Here is a 21,843-nt window from a genome sequence, read left to right as displayed (position 1 = left end):
AGCACATGTTAGAGGTAAAATGGAAGATTCAATTTTTGCTTTATAGACTTCAGTACTGTTTCAATTTTTAACCATGACCATATAATACTTTAAAAATAATAAATTAATTTTTTTTGAATTAATATGCACATGGTATGAAATTCAAAAGGTACAAAAGATATATGCCCTGTTTACCCTGTTCCTCTCTTCAGAGCCGAGCAATGTTACCAAGTTTAGTTTAGTTTTCAAGAAATATGATACACATATTTATTCTCTGTCACGTAAATAATTTTATAAATGGTAACATACCAAAAACACTGTTCGGTACCTTGGTGTTTTCCACTGAACGATATCTCTTAGGGATTGTTCCATACAACATATACATTCAAAGATACTTCATTCTTTTCAATGGCTGCATGGTATTTCATTGTATGGATGCCACCTTTTACTTTTTTTTTTTTAACCATCTTTATTGGAGTATAACTGCTCTACAATGGTGTGTTAGTTTCTGCTGTATAACAAAGTGAATCAGCTATACATATACACATATCCCCATATCTCCTCCCTCTTGAGTCTCCCTCCTACCCTCCCTATCCCACCCCTCTAGGTGGTCATAAAGCACCGAGCTGATCTCCCTGTTTTATAATTTAAAAAATAATAATAACAGGAAGAAAGGGAATAGGACCTTATGTGATTTATCACCAGCAAATCAATATAGCTTATCCTTTAAGTCTTTGACCTTTCCCACTCCTCTGACCAAAAAATAAAATGAAATGAATGGAAGATAGAATAGACGGATGGAAGAAAGGAGGGGAAGGGAGCAGGCAGGCAGACCTGCTCTTGGATATTCACACAGGCATTTACACAGAACTGTCTACATTGAAGCGTCTTAAGGGAGGTGCTAGAAGTCAGCAAACTTTTTCTGTTAAGGTCCAGATAGGAAATATTTTTTATGGGCCAAGCGGTCTCTGCTCCAACTACTCAACTATGACGATCTAGTGTGAAGGCAGCCATAGGCAATACTTAAACAGATAGGTGGGCTGTAGGCTGAAGATACTTTAACCAGCATATAACCTGCATGTGGTCAGCCCTCCATATTTACTAACTGAATGAAAAGCAAGGAATTCCAACTGGAAATGACCACAGCATCCTCAGATGCCTCTTTGTCTTCCACTGAAAGGTCTCCCTTGATAAGGTTAGAGAGCTAGCCACAAGGACCTCATCAGGGCAGTGTATGTTGGAGTATTTGCTTCTGGACCCCACAGACAGCAATTTTTCAAGCAGTTGCTGGAGTGAGAAGGTCATCTATCTTCTTGTTTAGTCAAAGTACATCAGCTCTTATTCACATGTGTGTTGGTGACATGTGTGGTATAACTGAGAAGGAGAAAAGTAACCCTAAACACCCAGGACCCACCCTGGCACTCATCGGCATCATCAAGGCAAAATCAACACTACTCTGTAATCATGCCTAAACACAGCAACATGTGAACACTGTCCAAGCCACAAAATACCAATTATCTCTCTATCCTGGCAGATATAAGTGACTGCTGCTTTTTTGCTAAATATAGCTTTAGTCTCGTGACAGATAAGATTTGAGATACCCAATCACAGAATAATCTGTTTCCTGACAGCATCCAATGCAGAGCAAAGTCCTGCTTCCTTAAACCCTCCTCAAAATTGACTAACATGAGCCCAAATCCTTTAAGTCTTTCCTAACATACTGCTACTGAGACACTCGTGGTGTGTTTTCCCCTTGCTGAAGTGAGTAATAAACCCAACTTGTTCAATTACAGGTGTGGTCCTGGCAGCCTTTGGCTGGAGGGCCCTGATTTATGTAATGGACATTTAGACTCCAATGACCATTTGGATTTTCCATAACTCTGCCTCATACTATTAGTGGGGATATTTGAAAACGGCCGTGCTGTAAAGTACCAAAGTCCCTAACACATTATTACGTGTAACTTAAGACAATTTTTTTCTCATCACTAGAAAAAAAAAAAAAACTTGTCAAGTGTTGGATAGTAACTAAAATTATTGTGGTTATAATTTTGCAACATATTTATAAAATCATTATGGTGTACATCTTAAGCTAATACAATGTGTTATATCAACTGTATCTCAGTAAAACTGGAGGAAAAAAGATAACATTCAGTCTTTAGACACTGAATGGAATAATATATAATACAAAATCCTGAAGCTCCAACAAAATCTAAGACCATCTTACTGAGCTGGATACTGGCTGGCCAGTGGCTGAATTTCCATAAACAGTGAGTCTGGCATTCAATTCTTCTGCAAGATTAGTCTGGACATCCAAGTTATTTGATGGTGGAGATGAGGGGAAGGCCTGATGGCTGTACATGGTGGCTTCATCTTCTCTTATAACTTCCCAGTTCTAAAATGAACAGAATAAGCTTAAGCCACACATACCTTAATCTACTGCTGTAACATATGTCTATCAACAAGAATGAGAAAATGATTTCTACCTCGGAAGACTCTCGGCTGTAAACACTTTCTGTTTCCTCAGATATCTGCCGCCTGGTGGTGAATGCACGCTGGGCTTGCAGTTGAATGTTACCATTCTCAGCATCTGTTAGGTTGTCCCTGTATTAGAAATGTAAAAGCCATCACCCATGTCTGAAGAGAGTAAAAGTGATAGTCAAAAATTCTGTTTTCATTAAAAAAAAAAACCTATATTAGATCAGAATTTATTGTTCTGGGCCAAAGGTTGCTTCAAAAGGCATAGATTAAGTCCTAGGCACCACGGTACCTGCAAGAGTACCTTATGGAGTTAAAGTTTTTGTGAAAATGTGTAATTCCTAATATTTTCATTCATCCCTGTGCCTAGGATAAGGTCTCCCATATATGGGCACTCAAAAAGTATTTGTTGAATGAATGAATACCTGAGAGTTTCTTAAATAATTTCATTATATTATTACTTCACCATGTTCTTACAAGAGTAAAATCTAAAGTAGCTCCAGAAAGTTCCTAAAACAGAAGCTTTAAGAGTTACATATACATCTTCATGAATCAGACAGTAACATTTTCCAGAACTGATCTTTAGCCAAGAGTAGATTTCCCATGTAGGAACGCAGAGGGCAGAAGGAAAGACAGTGTAAGGACGCTATAATTAAAAACTTGACAGAGTACAGATTAAATGGTATCTATCTGCTTTTGATCATATACAGTAATGGACCGCTTCTGAAAAAGGACAGTAGTAAAGGCGTGTCGGAATCTAGGAAAGGTACGGTTAATCAGACTGAACACCCACTCCCCAGTCATTTCTGAGTTATACTGTTCTAGCTAGTTGTGTTTAATATAGCCAGACCATAAGATCTAGAATTTTATATAGATATTTAATAACAAAATTATTGTTCATTTATTTAATGACAGATAAGCCCAGGATAGTCAGAAGACCAGTTCTTACTGCACTGCTGCTGGAGAAAACATAGTAGTCCTAAGGGAATGCCTCACACTTTTTTCCTCCTAAATAGTTGATTTTTGCTGGCTGAAAACAACATCAACCACAGTGAAAAAAAATGTGATTCTGCTCAAGTCAGGCTTGCCATAATACTGAGGTATACAACAGGAGGATGTTGCAGAAATTTATCGCGCTTTCAGTCTTGCAATCTGTACGCCATTCTACAGAGATCAATGCCTCTGTGACACGAAGAACTTGGATCATTAATTTGCTTTGGAAGGATGTGAGAAGGGAAAATATCTATGAAAGTGCTTGGACTATATCAGATACAAAATACCAAAGCCAAAAATTAGAACATTAAGGGACAAATAAGAAAAATTTTATGTCTGTGTCAAAAAGAAGAAAACTAAAGAAAGACTTCATAAGGTTATAAGGAAGGATAAGTGGACGGGTATTTGATAATAAACATGAATAATGGAAGAATTTATAAATGTTATTTACAAACATACAGTCTGATGATAATAAAAGAAAAATGTCACTGAGGAAACATAAATCAGAAGACCTCAAAGGCCATTCTGTCCTTGATTTGGGTACATTGGAAAGTATGTATACGTTGACCAGATTGGCAAATGGGTGTTTAACGAAAGACCTTATTATTGAGTCCTTTCAACTTTATAAATAATTTACACTTTAAAAATACCGTACTGTAGAAATTAACATCTCATTATATTTTAGTAACAAACTACAAAAAAATCTCCAAGATTTTCTAAACTAGTCTCAAGAGAAAAACGTTTCTTTTGTGGCTACAATTAAAAACAGAAATAACTGGCAACTTATTAAAATAAAGAAGCAATTAGAAGGGTGGTATTTGTGACCCAAATACTTTTTAATACTATCAAATCATTTTAAAAAAGAAGCATCCATGATAGCATTTTTAAAGCCCTGGGCCATAAAAATCCTAGCATTCTTGCAGTTTTTGGATCCCCACACTATTATGAATCCATTTGAGTCATGACTTCAAAATGAAAACTAGTGGTCCAAAAGTATTCAGATTACAAACATGAAAGTCATCACATACTGAAGGGTTGGTCTTTTCCACTGTGTTCTTCTAGATTCATGGTTTACATAGTAGGTCCTTCCAAGAATATCCTGCCTCTCTTCCCATCCTGGAGGTAGAGGGGAAGGTTCTTGTTGCTGCTGCAAATGGCAAGCAGCATCTGGTTGGTCCAAAACCACCCAGCCAGGCTGAAAAACAGAATGGTAACAATTAAGTGTGTGCTTAATTTTTTCAACCTTATAAATTATGCTAGAGGAAGTTTTAAAAGAGATTTAGCACACCCAGTTCCAGAAACTATGCAAAGACAGAATTAGCACATTGTCAACTTTTAAGACCATAATAGGAATATCTTATGATAATGAAGATTTTTTTTTTTTGCAAAATGATAACATTTAAATTTTGCTTGAAAAACATTTTTTTTGGAAAAAATTTAAAACATGTCTAATAGGAGAAAAAGGACACAGAAAACTTTCAAATAAACAAACAGCACTGGAAGGCACTAAGAAATTGAAAAGCATAGTTTAACCTTACTCTATTCTCTAAATTATAAACAGGGATAATATCTTATTGGGCATTGTCTCTGCCACAGAGAAAGCACCTTGTTTATGGTGGAAATAAACAACTCTCTGAAACCTGAAAAAAAAAAATCACTGGATGAAGGTCAAATATGTAGAGGCATGATAGGGAAGGGCAAATGAGTTAGAAATAATTGAGTGATGGAAAAGACATGATGATTCTCTGGTCTGACTTTTCTCTTTCTCCTCCGGACCATGGAAAGGCATTTTGGTCAGGTCATAAAACAGTCAAAGAAAGAAAGTTTTGTTTTGTTTTATTTATATGCTAGGAAGGCACTGGAAATTTCCTCTGAGACTAGCAAGGGGCAAACATACAAAAACCCTTAGCTAGGGTAGTTATAGAGTAAGGAATTATTTGAAAAGGATAGCGAGGGTTAGTGACATGCTTTTATACAAGAAACCTCATAACAGAAAAGGCAGTCAGTAAAAGTTTCTGCTAAACATCAACACGGTTAGGAAGCACAAATACACTAGTGATGAAAACTTAAAAATTCTCCTAAAGGGACACAAAAGAAGACCTGAATGAATGAAGAGACATAATCTGATCTTGGCTAGGAAGATTTAATCTCAGAAAGGTGTCAATTCTCCCCAAGTTAATTTATAAAGTTGCCAAGATTCCAATAGAACTACATTATGGATTTTTTTGAAAATAACAAGGCAAGGCAATTTTCAAGTTCAAATAGAAATAAAAACAAGCAAGAATAATCAGCACAGTTCCAAAAAAGGAGAGTGAAGATTAACTTCATCAGATAAAACATACCACAAACCACAATAATGAATAGAATTGGAAAACTCAGAAAGAATCAAATTTATAGGAATTTAGTATACGATAAAGACATTTCAAATTTGTGAGAAGATAGGCAAATTACTTAGAAAAAAAGAAAAAAAATATCTGGGTTTCTACCTCATACCTTATAACCAGAATGTTACAGATTAAGCAATATTTAAAATGTTAAAAAGTAAAACCAAAATGTATTAGAGCAAACCTGGCGATATTAAAAAAAAATATTCTAAGAGTGGAGGAGCCATTGAGTATGACATCAAACCTGGAAGGCATAAAAGAGATTGAGTGATTTGATTACAACCCCCCAAATTTGTACATGGCAAAAACTACTAAATCGAAGTTTAAAAAAAAAGGCAAGCTGGGGAACATATTTGGTACCATAGTAATAGGTAAAAAAATCATTTCCTTAATATATAGAGAGCCTTTTGTTCTAGACATTGGGGATCTAGCACTGGAGGACGGTTGTGTGCCAGTCAGTTGAAGGCTTAGAAGATGGAAGAGAATTCTTCTATGTTGGAAGGTGGGTTCTGAAGAGGAAGGGTCAAGGAGAAGAGCTGGGAAGAAAAGAAATGTTTTCTGGGAGAAAAGGATAGGGGTTTCTGCAGCAAGGTTGGTTTCTTCTGGCTAGCTCCAGTGGGAAGGTTAGAGACTGAGGCAGAAAGGAAGGTGAGGTGTAGGAGAGAGGAAGACAGACAGAATTATTCTGGGAAAAGGAATCTGGATGGGAAGTAAAACAGACTCCTTTTCTTTCTTAGCCTATTTTCTTCTTTATATCTTCTATGGGAACTGATATCTCGTTAATTTCTTTTCCTTCTTTTTATTGCCCGAACTCCATTCTCTCTCCCTTCCCTCTAACCCCTTACTTTTTCTCTCCATCAATGTTTACCTTCCTTCTCTCTCCTTTCCTTTCCTTTAAATGATCATGATATAGGATCTATATATCTAAAAATTTGTCTTGCACATATTAAATCACATTTTACTTCTCTGGTCTCAATTTCAAAAGTGTTAGAGTTGAACTTTTATATTTCACTCTCTTGAAAAAAAGACTAATTTAAAAAATATGGTCACTGATTATTTTTCTGCAGATTAATAAAATTTATTAATAAAAGGGTTCTCACTTCTGCTGTGAAGGATTATGAAAATATTCAGAGCTTGGAAAATGGTACCAAAAATATTTCTTTAAAATCTTCTTAAAGACTTCTCTTTTTTTTTTTTTGCTGTACGCGGGCCTCTCACTGCTGTGGCCTCTCGCGTTGGAGCACAGTCTCCGGACGCGCAGGCTCAGCGGCCATGGCTCACGGGCCCAGCCGCTCCACGGCATGTGGGATCTTCTCGGACCGGGGCACGAACTCGTGTCCCCTGCATCGGCAGGCAGACTCTCAACCACTGTGCCACCAGGGAAGCCCAAAGATTTCTCTCTTAAAGGTCTACTTATTGAATTTATGTTACCCAAGTAAACTTGTGAAGGGGGAAAAAAACCAAGTAAGGGCCTATTTTTAAAAAACCCATTTCAGTTCCAAGAGGAAGTATAGTTACACATTTGAACATTGTTTAGAAAGAATGAGTTTTCATTTTCTGTTGAGAATGCCTCCCTATTAAACATGTATCAGCTAATATTCTTCACAAAATAATTTTCTAAGTATCAATGTATGTTACTTTATTACTAACCTCAAAGCTAATATGCAACTGCCCACAGTTTAACAGAGTCAAAGTCCAGAAAGAAAGCATTTAGAGGTACAACAAACATTATATTATACGGTAATTGTGTAAAATACATACAACTAAACCTAAAGTTGCAAGGGGTGCAAATATCAAATATTACACAATTATCTATTATAGCCACACTTTATTGTACTAGGGCATACACTGCCTAAGAGTGAGCCTCTTCTGAAAATTACAATTGTTTTCTTTAAATGGTAGGATTTTATATATTCAGTCACAAACTAAATGTCAAAGACAAGACTTCTCTGGTCATTAGCTACACAGAAGATAAATAGGCGCAGATTCATGTGTTTGAATTCCTAGGGCCTTTCATAAATAAACTCCTACATGCTTACATCTACTGAAATTATAAGGTGCATTCTGAGGGAATTCAAACTTTGAGACATGAGACCACAAAATGAAGTGAAGCAGCTCTACCCGCAGAAACTGAACTGTGAATAAGGTACCTGTGATACGTGCGTGTGGGCAAAACTTGGAGCAGGTTACCAAATAATGAAATGCTGTTAAAAAGTTTTTAAGTTACTAAATAAAGAATTTTCTTTCTTTACAGCAGACATCCTTCATTTCAAACAGAATTCCATTATTCAGGTTTCCCTGTGCACCAAAATGCCAGGTACAGAAAATTCTACTCAATAAATTTCTAAATTAAAAAAAAAAAGACTGTTATATGACAAATCAGAGAAAAACTAAAATGAAAAACAAGGTAATCAAATAACGGAATTAGACTTAAGAGAGGATACCAAGTTCTCTGATTGCCAGAGGAAGGGCTAACTACAGTCTATGATTTAAAGAAAAATAGTTCTTTCTTTCTGTTATTATGAATTCCCCAACAAAGTAAAGTCTCATCAGTGCATATAAAAAATTCCCAGAAAGGTTTGCTGCAAAAGCACTACTTGTCCTCGAACTTTCTTTCTCAAGACGTTTGGGTGTGTGATGCAGAGCCCAGCACTGGGGAAGGGTCCCTCAGCCTTACAGTTCTGGAGACTTCAGCAGACCTTGATCAAAGAGGCATGACTGTTGAGGAAGCCACACATACAAAACCCTCCAAAGCAGACTGAGGCCAGCACACTGGGTGATTTCAGTCAATGTGGTAGAATAAGGTGCTATCTTTTGATGATAAGGTTCCTTCAGTGGGAACCTCAAGGGGCAAATGTTTTTGTTCCCTTTTCAGATCATGAATTTTTGTGCTTGAAGAAACCTCAAGGTCGTCTGGTACAACCCTGTCACTCTGTAAAGGAAGAACCTGAGGTCCAGAGAAGGTCAGACACTCACATGGTTACTCAACTCACAAGCAGCAGAGCTTGCAACTGAGACTCCAGGCTCCAAATCCCTGTCCAATTCTATTCCAAGTACATACTCTCTGCCTCTTCTTCACGCACCCCAAAGGCAGGTGGTTCTGCCCAAATCCTTGACTGGACTTCCTCTTATCCTGTCATCCGTGAAGATGGTTAAATTCTTCTGGCCCCCCATAAATGTGGCTTTTTATTAGATGACTTATATTCTCTCCCTCTCTCTCTGTCTCCTCCTTTTCTATGAGCCCTCCTGCCCACTCCCACCCCAAGCATGATAGGAAAAGCAACAGGAATTATATTTCATAGAAGAGTTCCTAATTAGTAGACCCTCCTCAAATATTCCACATATTTAACTTACAAATACTAAATTGTGTTCTTACTTTAATGGAGGGGGAACACGACATCGTTTTAGAAAACTCTGAAAAACTAGAAACAGTTAATGACTTAGTTACAACAAATGCTTTCATTTATAAACATTACAACCTCTATTCCCTAACCCTTAAGAATGCCATCAGTAATGGCCACTCATTCTACAGAAATATCCTTAGCGGAAAGAAATGTTTAACAAATTCTTGGGTAAAATAAACAAATGTCCAGGGAAGTAATTTTTATTTCACACATTAACTTCATTTGAATAGTTATTTTTTCTTTGGAGTATAGTAAAATAAGAAATTAGATATTTTCTTTTTAGTTTAACCAAATATTTATAAAATCTCACCTCTAATTCCTCAGCCTGTTCTGTGTTATCTTCTTCTGAGCCACTGGTTTTAGGTAAGTAAGTCATTTTTAATCTCAGATAACCTTTAACTCTTGATTTGTGACTGTAGAAAAGAAAATAATAATTCACAAAATTTTAATACTAAGAAGAAAAGCACTCATTTAATAAGAGTTTACTGAACATCTACTAGCTACTAGAGGAGATTCAAAGACAAGTTCCAGTGCAGAAGATATTTAAGAAAAGGAATAGATGGTGGAGAAAAAGGAACATCCATAAATAAATAATTGTTATGAGATAAATAAGGAACTATGGAAGTTTAAGTGAAAGATCAGAGAGAATTTGAAAGAGAAGTTGGCATTTGAGTTGGGGCTAGAAGACTGGGGAGGATTTTGATCTGTGGCAGTGAAGGGAAAGGCATATGGGTAGAGAAGAGAGCAAAAACAAGGAAATAGATGGGAAACCTGGGGTACAGTTAAGGAAATGGCAGTAGCTGAGATTGGCTGAATTACAGGATACATAAAGGGAGTGGAAATGGTCCAGCTGATGAGATCCATGTGAAATAAGAGAACTTTTAGATTTTATTTTGCATAGAATTTTGGGACTAGGGAAAGTCATCCTCAGAGATGTGCTTTAGGGATAATAATCTAACCATGTTGTATAAGATGACAGAAAAGTGGAGAGCAAGGATGGATAACTGCCTGAAACCTAGTGTCTTTGACAGCTGTTTGAATCTGTCATACGTTAATTTACCTCACCTGTTTTCATATTGTATCTTGTCTCACCTCTTTGAATAATGAGTTGTCTAAGTTAAGGGCTGCTGCCCAGTGTAGTAACATTTAAGGATTTTAAAACCTGTCTTTCTTAAGCTTCTAACTGAAGACCTAACTCTGTCTATTGCCCCCACCAAATCTAGCATCCTGTTTACTTAAGAAATCCTTGCTTGTCCTAGCTTTCTGTATAGGTTTTTTGGGTATTTTTTTAAAATAGATTTCAGTTATGTAATATGACAAAAAAGTCCTAATCTTTTATCCTGTCTTCAAGAGATACTCCCCTACCCCACCTCACCGCCAATGTCTCCCTTAAGCTTTTTCCCAGGCCACTAATGTGACTCCTGTCTCCATAGTTAAGGGGGTGTGAACACTCTCACTTGTTATAAAAGATGGATACAGAAAACTTACTCAGATAATATTTTATAGGAGAGTTTCTCCACAATGATAGGTTTTATTATGTTTTTCCAACTAGATAATATGCCTGTGGGTTTGGGCTTAGTGATGCTCAAAAAAATCTAAGAATGTAGTTGGATAAAGCTCTTTCTGCACTTGCAGTAATACCCAGTGCAGACAGAAGATGTGTTTTGAAGATAAAGATACCGGAAAGCATTTGACAAATTGAAAAGCAGGTTACTAGAGCAACCAAATAAGAGAAGAAAGAAATATTTAGTTATTCTTGATAGACAGATGTCACAGTCAGTTCAAAATTAAAGGAAGAAAAGAGACTTATATTGCAAGACTTCTAGAGAAATTAAATATGTGGTTTCTCTTATAGATGGTAAATATGAACACAGTCAGAAAGCACTGTCCCCTTTATTTTAATAATTTATATTACAATGAATACTTAAAAATTTTGATTAAAAATATAAAATATTTTAATCAAAAATTTTACTAAGTTCCCATACTATATTTTTCAATTGCATTTTCTAGTTTTAAAAACAAAACATATAATGTTTTCACAGATTTCCTTCCTCTGCTTTACTCTGCCCTTTCTGACAGTAAAGCCACATACACATCTTCACTAGATTTTACTTGATTCTGTGGTTCAGAAGATCAAAAGGAGTTTTATTTACAGCTTAAACTTAAAAATTTTGACAAAAATAAAGTAATTCAGTTTAGGAAAATGGAATTATGAACAGGCTATTGGGTTGTAAATTATAGTCTTTGCTCATGTTATTTTCTCTAAACATTTGAGTTTTCTGAAATATCTTTTTTTAAATGAAAGTATGCTAAATGTAGTTATATATCCCTGAAAATGGTTTTGTGTGTATCAAGTTGGATTTTTTTTTTGGCTGTGCTATACACCTTGCAGGATCTTACTTCACGGACCAGGGACTGAACCAGGGCCATGGCAGTGAAAGTGCTGAGTCCCAACCACTGGACCACCAGGGAATTCCCTGGATGTTTTTTTTTTACATGAATTGATGTTTGTGATTTTTTAAAGTGCAGTATGACAAAATTACATATACTGTAAGATATAAAATACATATAAACGAATGACAAATTTCATTCTCATAGTATGATAAATATAAGGGAGACAAGTCTTTCCCAAAGGGGTATGATCACTTTTTTGTATTTTCAGAATTTTTGCACTGTGCCTATATTACTTTTTAATCAGAAATAGCAAAAAAGCTTTTAAAAACTAATATTTATATGTAGCTTATTTACAAAGGTTGAAACTGAATTTCCAAAGAGGCTACTGTAAGGTATAAAGAGATTAAAAAAAATTTCATGTTATTATTTTATATTTACTGACCTTCTTGGGTGAAGAACAAAATCCTTAAATGTATATGGTCTCTCCATTCTTGGATTTTCTGTCTAGAATAAAACAGTGGGTTTTTAAGATACATCTGTAACACCAAAAATACATACTTTTCAAGAATATCCATTAACTATGACCTAAGGCATAATCGAAGTTAGAGGTGAGAAAAAAGTAGCTTTAGCTTATTAAACGGTAACAGTTGGTAACTTGACAGCACTTTCACTTTCCTGCACTGTAGGAATTGCACCTGGCATCACAACTCAGTATAAAACTAGCTGAGCAGGTGTGTCGTGAAGACAAAGGGAGGGTAAAAGTGGAAAAACAGTAGAGAATGGTTAGTATGCTTGCGCCCCAAAGAAATATGGAATAGGTACAATGTCAGCAGGCTGGCGTGGTTAGACCATAGAGACAGTTCCAGGAGAACAAAAAAGTAAGCAGCTTGGAAAATAAGACTGGATTAAATTCATTATCAAAAGCTTGCAATGTCTAAAGACTACAGAGAGACAATAAACATCTGAAAAGACTGATAAAGAAGTATTACTTCTCTTTCTTATCAAGCTCAGCAGCCCTTTGTTTTTATTCTCCTTTACTTCTCTGCTGCACTTTGCATTGTTAACTACCCATTCAGTCTTGAAACTCTTAAATTCTCATGACATCATTTTACTTCGTTCTTTTCCGATTTCTCCTGGTCTGTCTTCTCTTTCTCCTTTGACAGAGCCACACTGATGAACGTTCAATGTTTTAGCCTTCAATGCTCTCATCCCTCTCGTTTGGACAGCCCATTCTTCTCAGAGATTCTGCGGTTACCTTAACAATGATAGCTCTCAATCCTTCCAGACCCTTTTCCCTACACAACTTATTTTTATATCTCTGTCAGCTGCCCACTTTAAGCTTTCATTTTTCTTGTTTACTACTGATATGCAATATGGCCAAAAATAAATTTATCATATCTCAAAAAAAAAATGGCTTTCCTCCTATGTTTTCTACTTGAGATACCACCCTTATCTCGCAAGTTCAACTTGTATTATCTTTACTTTTTGCTTAATTTTATTTTTTTCAACTGGAGCTCCATGTTAAAAACCAGATCCAGTAATGTTATGTTATGAAATGTTCCCTGCATCTGTCTGTTTTCTTCTGTTGCTATATGCTTGGTCCAGGTTCAGTTTCATGCCCATATTGTTGTAATTGATCTTAGTTTCTTTTTGTGAGACTAAGCTCTCCCCATTCTAGTTATTCAATAGAATATTTCCAAAGTGATCTTCCTCAAACAATGCTTTCATGATGTCAACCAACTTCAGTGGCTCTCTATTTCTTACTGGGGTTCATGTAAGGGATTTTTTTTTTCTTTTTTTTTTGCGGTACGCGGGCCTCTCACTGTTGTGGCCCCTCCCACTGCGGAGCACAGGCCCCGGACGCGCAGGCTCAGCGGCCATGGCTCACGGGTCCAGCCGCTCCACGGCATGTGGGATCTTCCCGGACCAGGGCACGAACTCACGTCCCCTGCATCAGCAGGCGGATTCAAACACTGCGCCACCAGGGAAGCCCACGTAAGGGAATTTTGAAAATAAAATGGAAAACTGAGATGAGTTTTCAGAAAACAATATGCTCAAGAAATAATAGCTGTATACACTTCACAAATCAAATATTTACATTTACTATATTGTGTATCTGTAAGTATTTATTAAAATTAAAAGAATAAACATAAAAAGTAAAATCATGGACATCTATACTAACCGGTAATGGATAAAGAGGAACATCCACTTGACCTAGGAAATCATCTCTTGTCTACAAAAGAAAGAAGAAAAAATGACATTAGTAATATGCTTGATCTTTTTGGAAAACTTTGATGAGCTATTGTCATCATTCACAAAAATACATCGAATTTTTTTTTTTTGTTTAACCCTATGAAGTATCAATGAAAAAATCAATCGAAAATAAAAGGTAATATGCTACAACTTCTGGTAATGGCAGAATGGAGTATATTAGATTGATCCTTCTGAAGATAATAACTATACACTCTGAAAATATATCAAAACAACTATTTGAAAGGACCACAGAGTGACCAAAAGTAAGCAGAAACTGGAAGTCAATCCTTGAAAGAATGAACTGTACTAGGTAGGATTCCTGTTCATATGGCTTTTCACCTGGTAGTACTCCACAGTTCATATGGTGGAATGATTGGAACTCAAAGAGAAATCTGAAATCTTACTCATTTGAGGAGTCCAAAGACTTACTTTGAAGTCAACAGTCTAACTGGAAAGTGAGGGGGACAACCTCTGAAAGGAAGAAGACACAAGAGTCCCTTCAAATCTACGTACAAACTCTATCCAAATTCCTAGCTGATCCCTGAACTGCATATGTGAAAGACAACAGCTGGAAGGCTGAAAGGACTCAGCATAGATTTCACAGTTGATGTTCACCTAAGGGGAGCTAGCATTTAGAGTTCAGCTAAGTTAATAACCTGCTAGAACAAAAATCAACACTCTTTAGGGAAAGATAACAAAACTCACTGTATCCATCATGTGCCACACACACGGTCCAATATACATTAAAAATTACTAAACATGTAAAGAAATAGAAAAATGTGACCCAGTAGCAAGAGAAAAGGTAATTAATAGAAACTGACCACAAGATAAGCCAGATCTTGGAATTAGCAGACAGGAAAGTGAAAGTAGCTATTATAAAGATGTTCAAGGACATAAAATGGAAAATAAGGTCATAATAAATGAATGGATGGGGAATCTCAGCAGTGAAATGGAAACTATAAAAGGGAATTAAATGTATATTTTGAAATATATATAGAACTGAAAAATAGAATAACTGAATTAAAGATCAGTGGATCTGCTTAACGTATGATTGAAAATAACTAGAGAAAAGTTCTGTGAACCTGAAGATATATCAAAAGAATTTGTATAATATGAAAAATAAAGAGGACTTGTGGTAAAATATCAAGCAGTATAATATCTGTGTAAGTGAAGTTCCAGAAAGATAGGAGGGGAAGGAAGAGAAAAAAGAAAGAGAGAGAGAAGAGAGAAAAATATTTAAAGAATAAAATCACCAGCTTCCCCAAATGTTAACATCTTACATAACCATAGCACAATGATCAAAACTAGGTGAAATATTTTTAGAGGAAATATTAACACTTTTATTTATTCATTCTTTTATTCTTAAGCTTTTTTAATTGTTAAAAAAAAAAAACCCTGTACACGTAACAGACAGTAAATATCTGTCATCCATAATCTTTATCAATTTAAAGTAAGCTTATGAAAACCTTGACCCTGCAATCACAGTTCCCGAAGAGCACTAGAGTTAACAGTTAAGTAACTTCTCTGAGATTTTTTTCCTGCATGCATCCACCCACATAATTAAATTTTTTTAAATTGAGGTATAATTGACATACAACATTACGTTAGTTTCAGATGTACAACATAATGATTCAATATTTGGATATATTGCAAAATAATCACCATAATAAAACTAGTTAACATTGGGTACCTTACATGGTTACAGAATTTTTGTTTCCTGTGATGAGAACTTTTAAGATTTACTCTCTCAGCAACTTTCAAGTATGTTATACAGTATTATTAGCTGTAGTCACCAGGCTGTAATTATGTCCTCATGACTTATTTATTTTAAAACTGTAAGTTTGTATCTTTTGACCCCCTTCACTCATTTACCCCACTCCTCATCCCCTGCCTCTCTGACAACCACCAATCTGTTCTGTATGAGCTTGGTTTTTGTTTGTTTTGTTTTTAGATTCCACATATAAGTGACAGCATACATTATTTGTCTTTCTTTGATTTATTTCACTTAGCATAATGCCCTCAAGGTCCATCCATGTTGTTGCAAATGGCAAGACTTCATTCTTGTTTTTATGGTTAATATTCCATTGTATGTGTGTGTATATATACATATACATCTATTGATGGACACGTAGGTTGTTTCCATAGCTTGGCTATTGTAAATAATGCTGCAATGAACATGAGAGTGCATGTATCTTTTCAAGTTGGTGTTTTTGTTTTCTTTTGATAAATGCCCCAAAGTGGAAATGCTGGATCATATGGTAGCTCTATTTTTAATTTTTTGAGGAACCTCCATACTGTTTTCCATAGTGGCTGCACCAACTTAGATTCCTACCAATAGTGCATAAGGGTTCCTTTTCTCTACATCCTTGCCAGCACTTGTTATTGACTTTTTGAAAATAGCCATTCTGACAGGTGTGATATGATAGCTCACTGTGCTTTTGATTTGCATTTTCCTTATTAGTCATAATGAACATCACTTCATGTGTCTGTTGGCCAACTGTATGTCTTCTTTGGAAAAATGTCTATTTATATCCTCTATCCATTTTTTAACTGGATTGTTTGGTTTTTTTTGCTATTGAGTTGTATAAAAAACCAGGAATAACATTAACTCATCTACGGACCTTACTCAAATTTCACCAACTGTCCTACTAATTTTGGTCCAGGGTTCATTTTAGGATCATACACTGCGTTTAATTGTCATGTCTCCTTAGTTTCTTTGAATCTGGAAAGTACCTCAGTCTCTTTGTCTTTCATAATATTGACATTTTAAAAGCATACTGGCTAATTATAGGATATCCCTCAGTTTGGGTTTGTGTATTATTTCTTCATGGCTGAATTTAGGTTATGCATTTTTTTGCAAGAATACTATAAAAGTGATGTTGGTGCGCTTCTCAATGCATCATATCAGCAGGCAATAAACCCTGAATCTTATATATTATGGACAGTTAAGGACCATTAAATATTTGAGTAAAGACTTTAACATGAGAAACAGAGACCTAATCCAAAAAAACAAACAGCAAGAAGGGAGTCAGATGAATAAGAATCAAGTCAGACTGCAGGAGAAATACTTGAGAAAAACTGTAATTAATATTCTCAGAGATAAGAGATAAACATCTATCAAACAGAATAGGAGGGTATAAAAAAAGCAATTGAAGAACAAGAAAGAACTCTTGGGAATTAAAAATATAACTGAAATTAAAAGTTTAAGATAGAATTAGAAAATAGAGTTAAAGAAATTTCTCAGAAAGGAGAACTAAAAGACAAAAGAAAAGACTGTAGGATTCCCAAAATAAAGAAATTACAGGATAAATTTTAAAAGTCAACATTTAAGCAGTAGGCATTCCAGAAAGAAAAACAAAAAGGGAAGGAATTATCAAAGAAGCATTTTAAGAAACTTTCCCTAAACTCAAGAAAATGAATTTTGAGAGTGGAAGGCCTCACTGAGTTTTAGGTAAAATACCTGAAGAAAAGACCCACAGAAAGGCACAATACTGTGACATTTCGAAGCACCAGAGATAAAGAAATTCTAAGAGCTCTGAGAGATAGAAAACAGATCATACCCCAAACTGAAAGACAAGAGAATAATGATTTCAAAATTGTGAGAGAAAAATATATCCTACATAGAATTCTAGATCCAGCCAAAATATCTTTTTCAATAATGAAGGCAGAATAAAGACACTGGTGTTCTTCTAAGGTAATGGAGGATATATTTCACCAAAATGAGGGAGGACAACATGGTAAGGGAAGATGCAGGGGAGTCAAGACAGGAGAGAAGAAAAGAGAATTCCCTAGAATTATGGGGAAGGGAACTGTCAGAATGACAGTAGTGTAAGACCTACAAAACAACCAGTGCATACTGGAGCAGGAGGATGGAGAGTTATAAGAGGGATGTTTCCACAGGAATAGGAATAATCATAGCCAGCTCACAGGGTTTTGTGAGAATTAAATGAGATAATATACATAAAGTATGTTGCATAATACCTAGCAAGCAATAAGTTTTCAATAAATGTTAGCTGTTATATTTGAAATGCTAGATTTTATAATGAAACCCCTGCTCCCTTTTCCCATGGACCAGTCTTTGGACAGGTCAAACAGGTACATACAATAAAAGGAGCATGGCTGCAGACTGAAGCCTAGCAAATTAGCTTAGTTTAGGGCCATATTCCTATTCCAGAACATGAGTTGATGGTAATTTTTTGAAATGGACAAGTTAGCTTTAATTATATCCTCAAGGCTATGCTGTGGCATGTTTATTTCTGTTTTTACGGCAAGTAGATGTTATACTCCATAAATTTGATCTTTAAGAAGATAAATAACAAAGTAAAATACAACAAAATACAGTTAAATCTCAATCAAGATGACAGAGGGATAAATTATTTTGGTTAACTGAATTATCTAATTAACTTAGGTTTAGACTTAACCAGATAAGGAAATAAAACACTTTTGAGGGGTTTAGTCTTACTGAATAGCCTTGCCCTCAGTAAGTGGAATTCAGTGAACATCTATCTGTTTGATGATTCATGATTTTTCAGTGCTTCAAAAACATGGCTGTGGTCCATTATCACTAGAGGTACACAAGTAGAGAACAGGGTTTCTTAACTTGGGCATTATTGACAATATAAGCCCGGTAATTTTTTTGTTGTGGGGCTGCCCATGCACTGAAGGATGTCCAGCAGCATCCTGGGCCTCTACCCATTAGATGCCAGCAGGACTCCTACACCAGTTGTAACAACGAAAAATATCTCCTGGCATTGCCAAATTTCCCCTGGGTGGCAACATTGAGAACCACTGCTAAAGAATGTAGAAAACAGAATGTGTCAACCAATGAGTAAGAGACACCCCACTTTGAAAATAACAGCTTTACTCAGATATAATTCACATACTATACAATTCACCCACTTAAAGTGTACAATCAATTTTGGAACATTTTCAACATCCCCAAAAGAAAATCCATATCTATCAGCAGTCACTCCTCATTTCCCCCCTCTTTCCTTAGCCCTAGGCAACCACCAATCTACTTTATATCTCTACTGCTTTACTTACTCTGGACATTTCACATAAATGAAGTCATATAATATGTGGTCCTTTATGACCAGCTTCCTTCACTTATAAGAAACATTTTCAAGGTTCATTCATGTTGTAGCAAGTATCAGTACTTTATTCCTTGTTTTTACTGCTGAATATTATGTTATATGGATATACCATATTATTTATCCATTTATCTGTTGATTGACATTTGGGTTGTTCCCATTTTTTTGACAATTATAAATAAGGCTGCTATAAACATTCGAGTACAAGTTTTTGTACTGACACATGTTCTCATCTCTCTTGGGTATATACTTAGGAGTGGAATTTCTGGGCAATATGGTAACTCTGTTTAATCTTTTAAGGGACTGCAGACTCTCCAAAGCGGCTGCACCATTTTATATTCCCACCAACACTGTAAGAGGGTTTTAGTTTCTCTATATCCTTGTCAACACTTATTATTACCTATCTTTTTTATATAGCCCTCCTAGTGGGTGTGAAGTGATATCTCATTATGCTTTTGTTGGCCTTTCCCTGAGGCAATGATACTGAGCATCTTTTCATGTGTTTATTGTGCTCCTTATTTCTTAAAACCTTTTAACTTACAAATCTTTCCTAGAGATTCAGTCTCTATTACAGAGGCAGTGCCTGGTCACTGTGGGGCAGAAAGAAAACATCTTATCCCATATTCCTTTTTCATTGATTGCACTGTGTGAACAAGAGCATAGAGCAAAAATTCCACATACTGAAACCTCCCTTGTCTCAAGTAATTCTGGTATATAAAAATGTATTTTAGAAAGTTCTTGTTACACACCTTCCTTCTTTAAAAGAAGTGATCTAAAATGAGATTCTTAACGACTACTTTAAATTAAACGATCCCAAAGAACTATATTTATCATATTAGAAGAATGAACAAATTTTCCAACCTAAAAATCTATATGCATGGTCTGAGGTGATGCAGAATACAAAACTGGGAACTACCCTGGGAAGTCTGGGACATATGGTTACTATAAATAGAGGACAATTAGAGGTTCTTTTTTCCATTTACAAAGAAAAAGTAATAGTTTAAAATTCATCCCTAATGAAGGCAAGTCAGTCTGTGATGTTCAATAATGTTTCCCTAGCCAACCGATTATTCCAAACTCAACATCAGGCATTTCCTTGTAAGAATTAATTTCCTATATTTGAACTGCATACAGCTTCATAAAGCAAATTTGCATTTGGTAAAATATAAGTAATTGAAGAATGCCTGAAAATCTGAGAAAGAATTTAGAACAGAGGTGATTTTAAACACGACCATTTAGGGCACAGTTTAGTCATTATATAGTACTTTTTCCAATATTCTAAAGATACGAATTTCTGTTTCTTAAACCAATTTTTAGAATATTAAAAGAGAAAAATCCAAATTGCTGTTTTTGCAAAACTTCAATTAGAACTATACATGGCTCTAAGTTTAGCAGGACAAGCTGTTACTAACTTTGATAAGGCTGCATAGTGACTGAATGTTCTGCTTCAAAAGAACCCAATGTTGGACTTCCCTGGTGGCTCAGTGGTTAAGAATCTGCCTGCTAATGCAGGGGCACGGGTTCGAGCCCTGGTCCGGGAAGGTCCCACAAACTGCGGAGCAACTAAGCCCGTGCACCACAACTACTGAGCCTGCGCTCTAGAGCCCATGAGACACAACTCCTGAGCCTGCACGGCACAACTACTGAAACCCGGGAGCCTAGAGCCCGTGCTCCTCAACAAGAGAAGCCACTGCAGTGAGAAGCCCGCGCACCGCAAGAAAGAGTAGCCCCCACTCGCGGCAAGTAAAGAAAGCCCACGGGCAGCAACGAAGACCCAGTGCAGCCAAAAATAAATAAATTTATAAAAAATAAATAAAATAAAAGAACCCAATGTTACAGAAAAATGAGAATTTTAAGAACAGGTATGTTAAAGTGTCATAGCTTTGAAGAATACTTGGCTTTAAAAAAAGTTTCCACTAAATCTGAGTTACAGATAATTTCCCAGGGTAAATCTACTGTATAGAGCAAAATATTAAAGGAAGAATCACTTCCTCATAACCAGAGCCAAACAACAGAGCCAAAGTTTTCTGCTGTAATATCCAACTTTTCATTTCAATCACACATTCTAATCAGTAAAAATGAACTTTATACCTGGACATTAAATATAGCATAGTTTCAGTTTTCAGACTTAGCTATCAGCACTTTTCTAATCAAGATGATTTTTCAAGGTAATTTAAAAACAATAGTAACACATACACAGGATACAAAATTAAAAAAGATTCCTAGGCTCCATCTATCTAACTGTATACTCTGTCCTCCCAAGAGACAACAGCTGTTATTTTTTTGTGTTTGGTGTGTCTGAAACCATTCAGAGTTTTCTTTGATACACTCTTATGCATCTTGCCTTTTTTCTTGTCAGTATCTCTAGGACCTTGTCCAATATCGGTCAACAAAGAGATGCTTTACCTATTTGATGGGGATATAGTATATGCCATTGTATGGAATGCTGAAATTTAATTAGTTCAGATATTTAGGTTGTTTCTAATCTTTTGCCCATTACAAGCAATGCCTCAATGAATAAAGTTGCATTTATCATTTTGCGTATATACCCGATAATTTTTATTTTGTATAATAATAAATACTACACTAAACTAATCTGAACTAATCTGAAATGGAAGCAGATCTCAACGACTGAATGTTACAGAAGGAAATAGTGTCCTGAGTAAGCCGAAAACCATATGTAAGTTTTCAAAGATAAGATCAAGATAAAAGATTCAAGATCAAGAAGTTTGCATTGAAATGAATATCTTGCTCAATAACTACTGTCTTCACACAGCTGCTTTCAAATTTTCTATGTGCAAATGTCATGATTCTTCTGTAGAGATCACTAACAGTCTAAAAAAAATTAACTGGGGCAGGCAGTTAAAAAGA

General features: G+C 35.7%; 1 protein-coding gene across 3 annotated transcripts in view; it reads right to left on the bottom strand.

The window, feature by feature from the left end:
* NEDD4 (NEDD4 E3 ubiquitin protein ligase) overlaps positions 1–21,843 on the bottom strand; it is a 159,452-nt gene that overhangs the window by 37,148 nt on the left and 100,461 nt on the right. For all 3 annotated transcript variants that reach the window (XR_009562990.1, XM_030878760.2, XM_060294229.1), the window contains 6 exons: positions 13,812–13,862; positions 12,072–12,133; positions 9,546–9,648; positions 4,476–4,642; positions 2,463–2,580; positions 2,204–2,371 (listed from right to left, as the gene is read on the bottom strand). Coding sequence is in view for 2 of the 3 variants with exons in the window: in XM_030878760.2 (XP_030734620.1) it covers positions 2,204–2,371; positions 2,463–2,580; positions 4,476–4,642; positions 9,546–9,648; positions 12,072–12,133; positions 13,812–13,862 (669 nt within the window). In the remaining variant the exon portion in view is untranslated. The remainder of the gene's footprint in view (positions 1–2,203; positions 2,372–2,462; positions 2,581–4,475; positions 4,643–9,545; positions 9,649–12,071; positions 12,134–13,811; positions 13,863–21,843) is intronic.

Source organism: Globicephala melas, chromosome 2 (assembly GCF_963455315.2).
Source record: "Globicephala melas chromosome 2, mGloMel1.2, whole genome shotgun sequence".
Taxonomy (NCBI): Eukaryota; Metazoa; Chordata; class Mammalia; order Artiodactyla; family Delphinidae; genus Globicephala; species Globicephala melas.
This window is presented reverse-complemented; position numbering and strand designations above follow the sequence as displayed.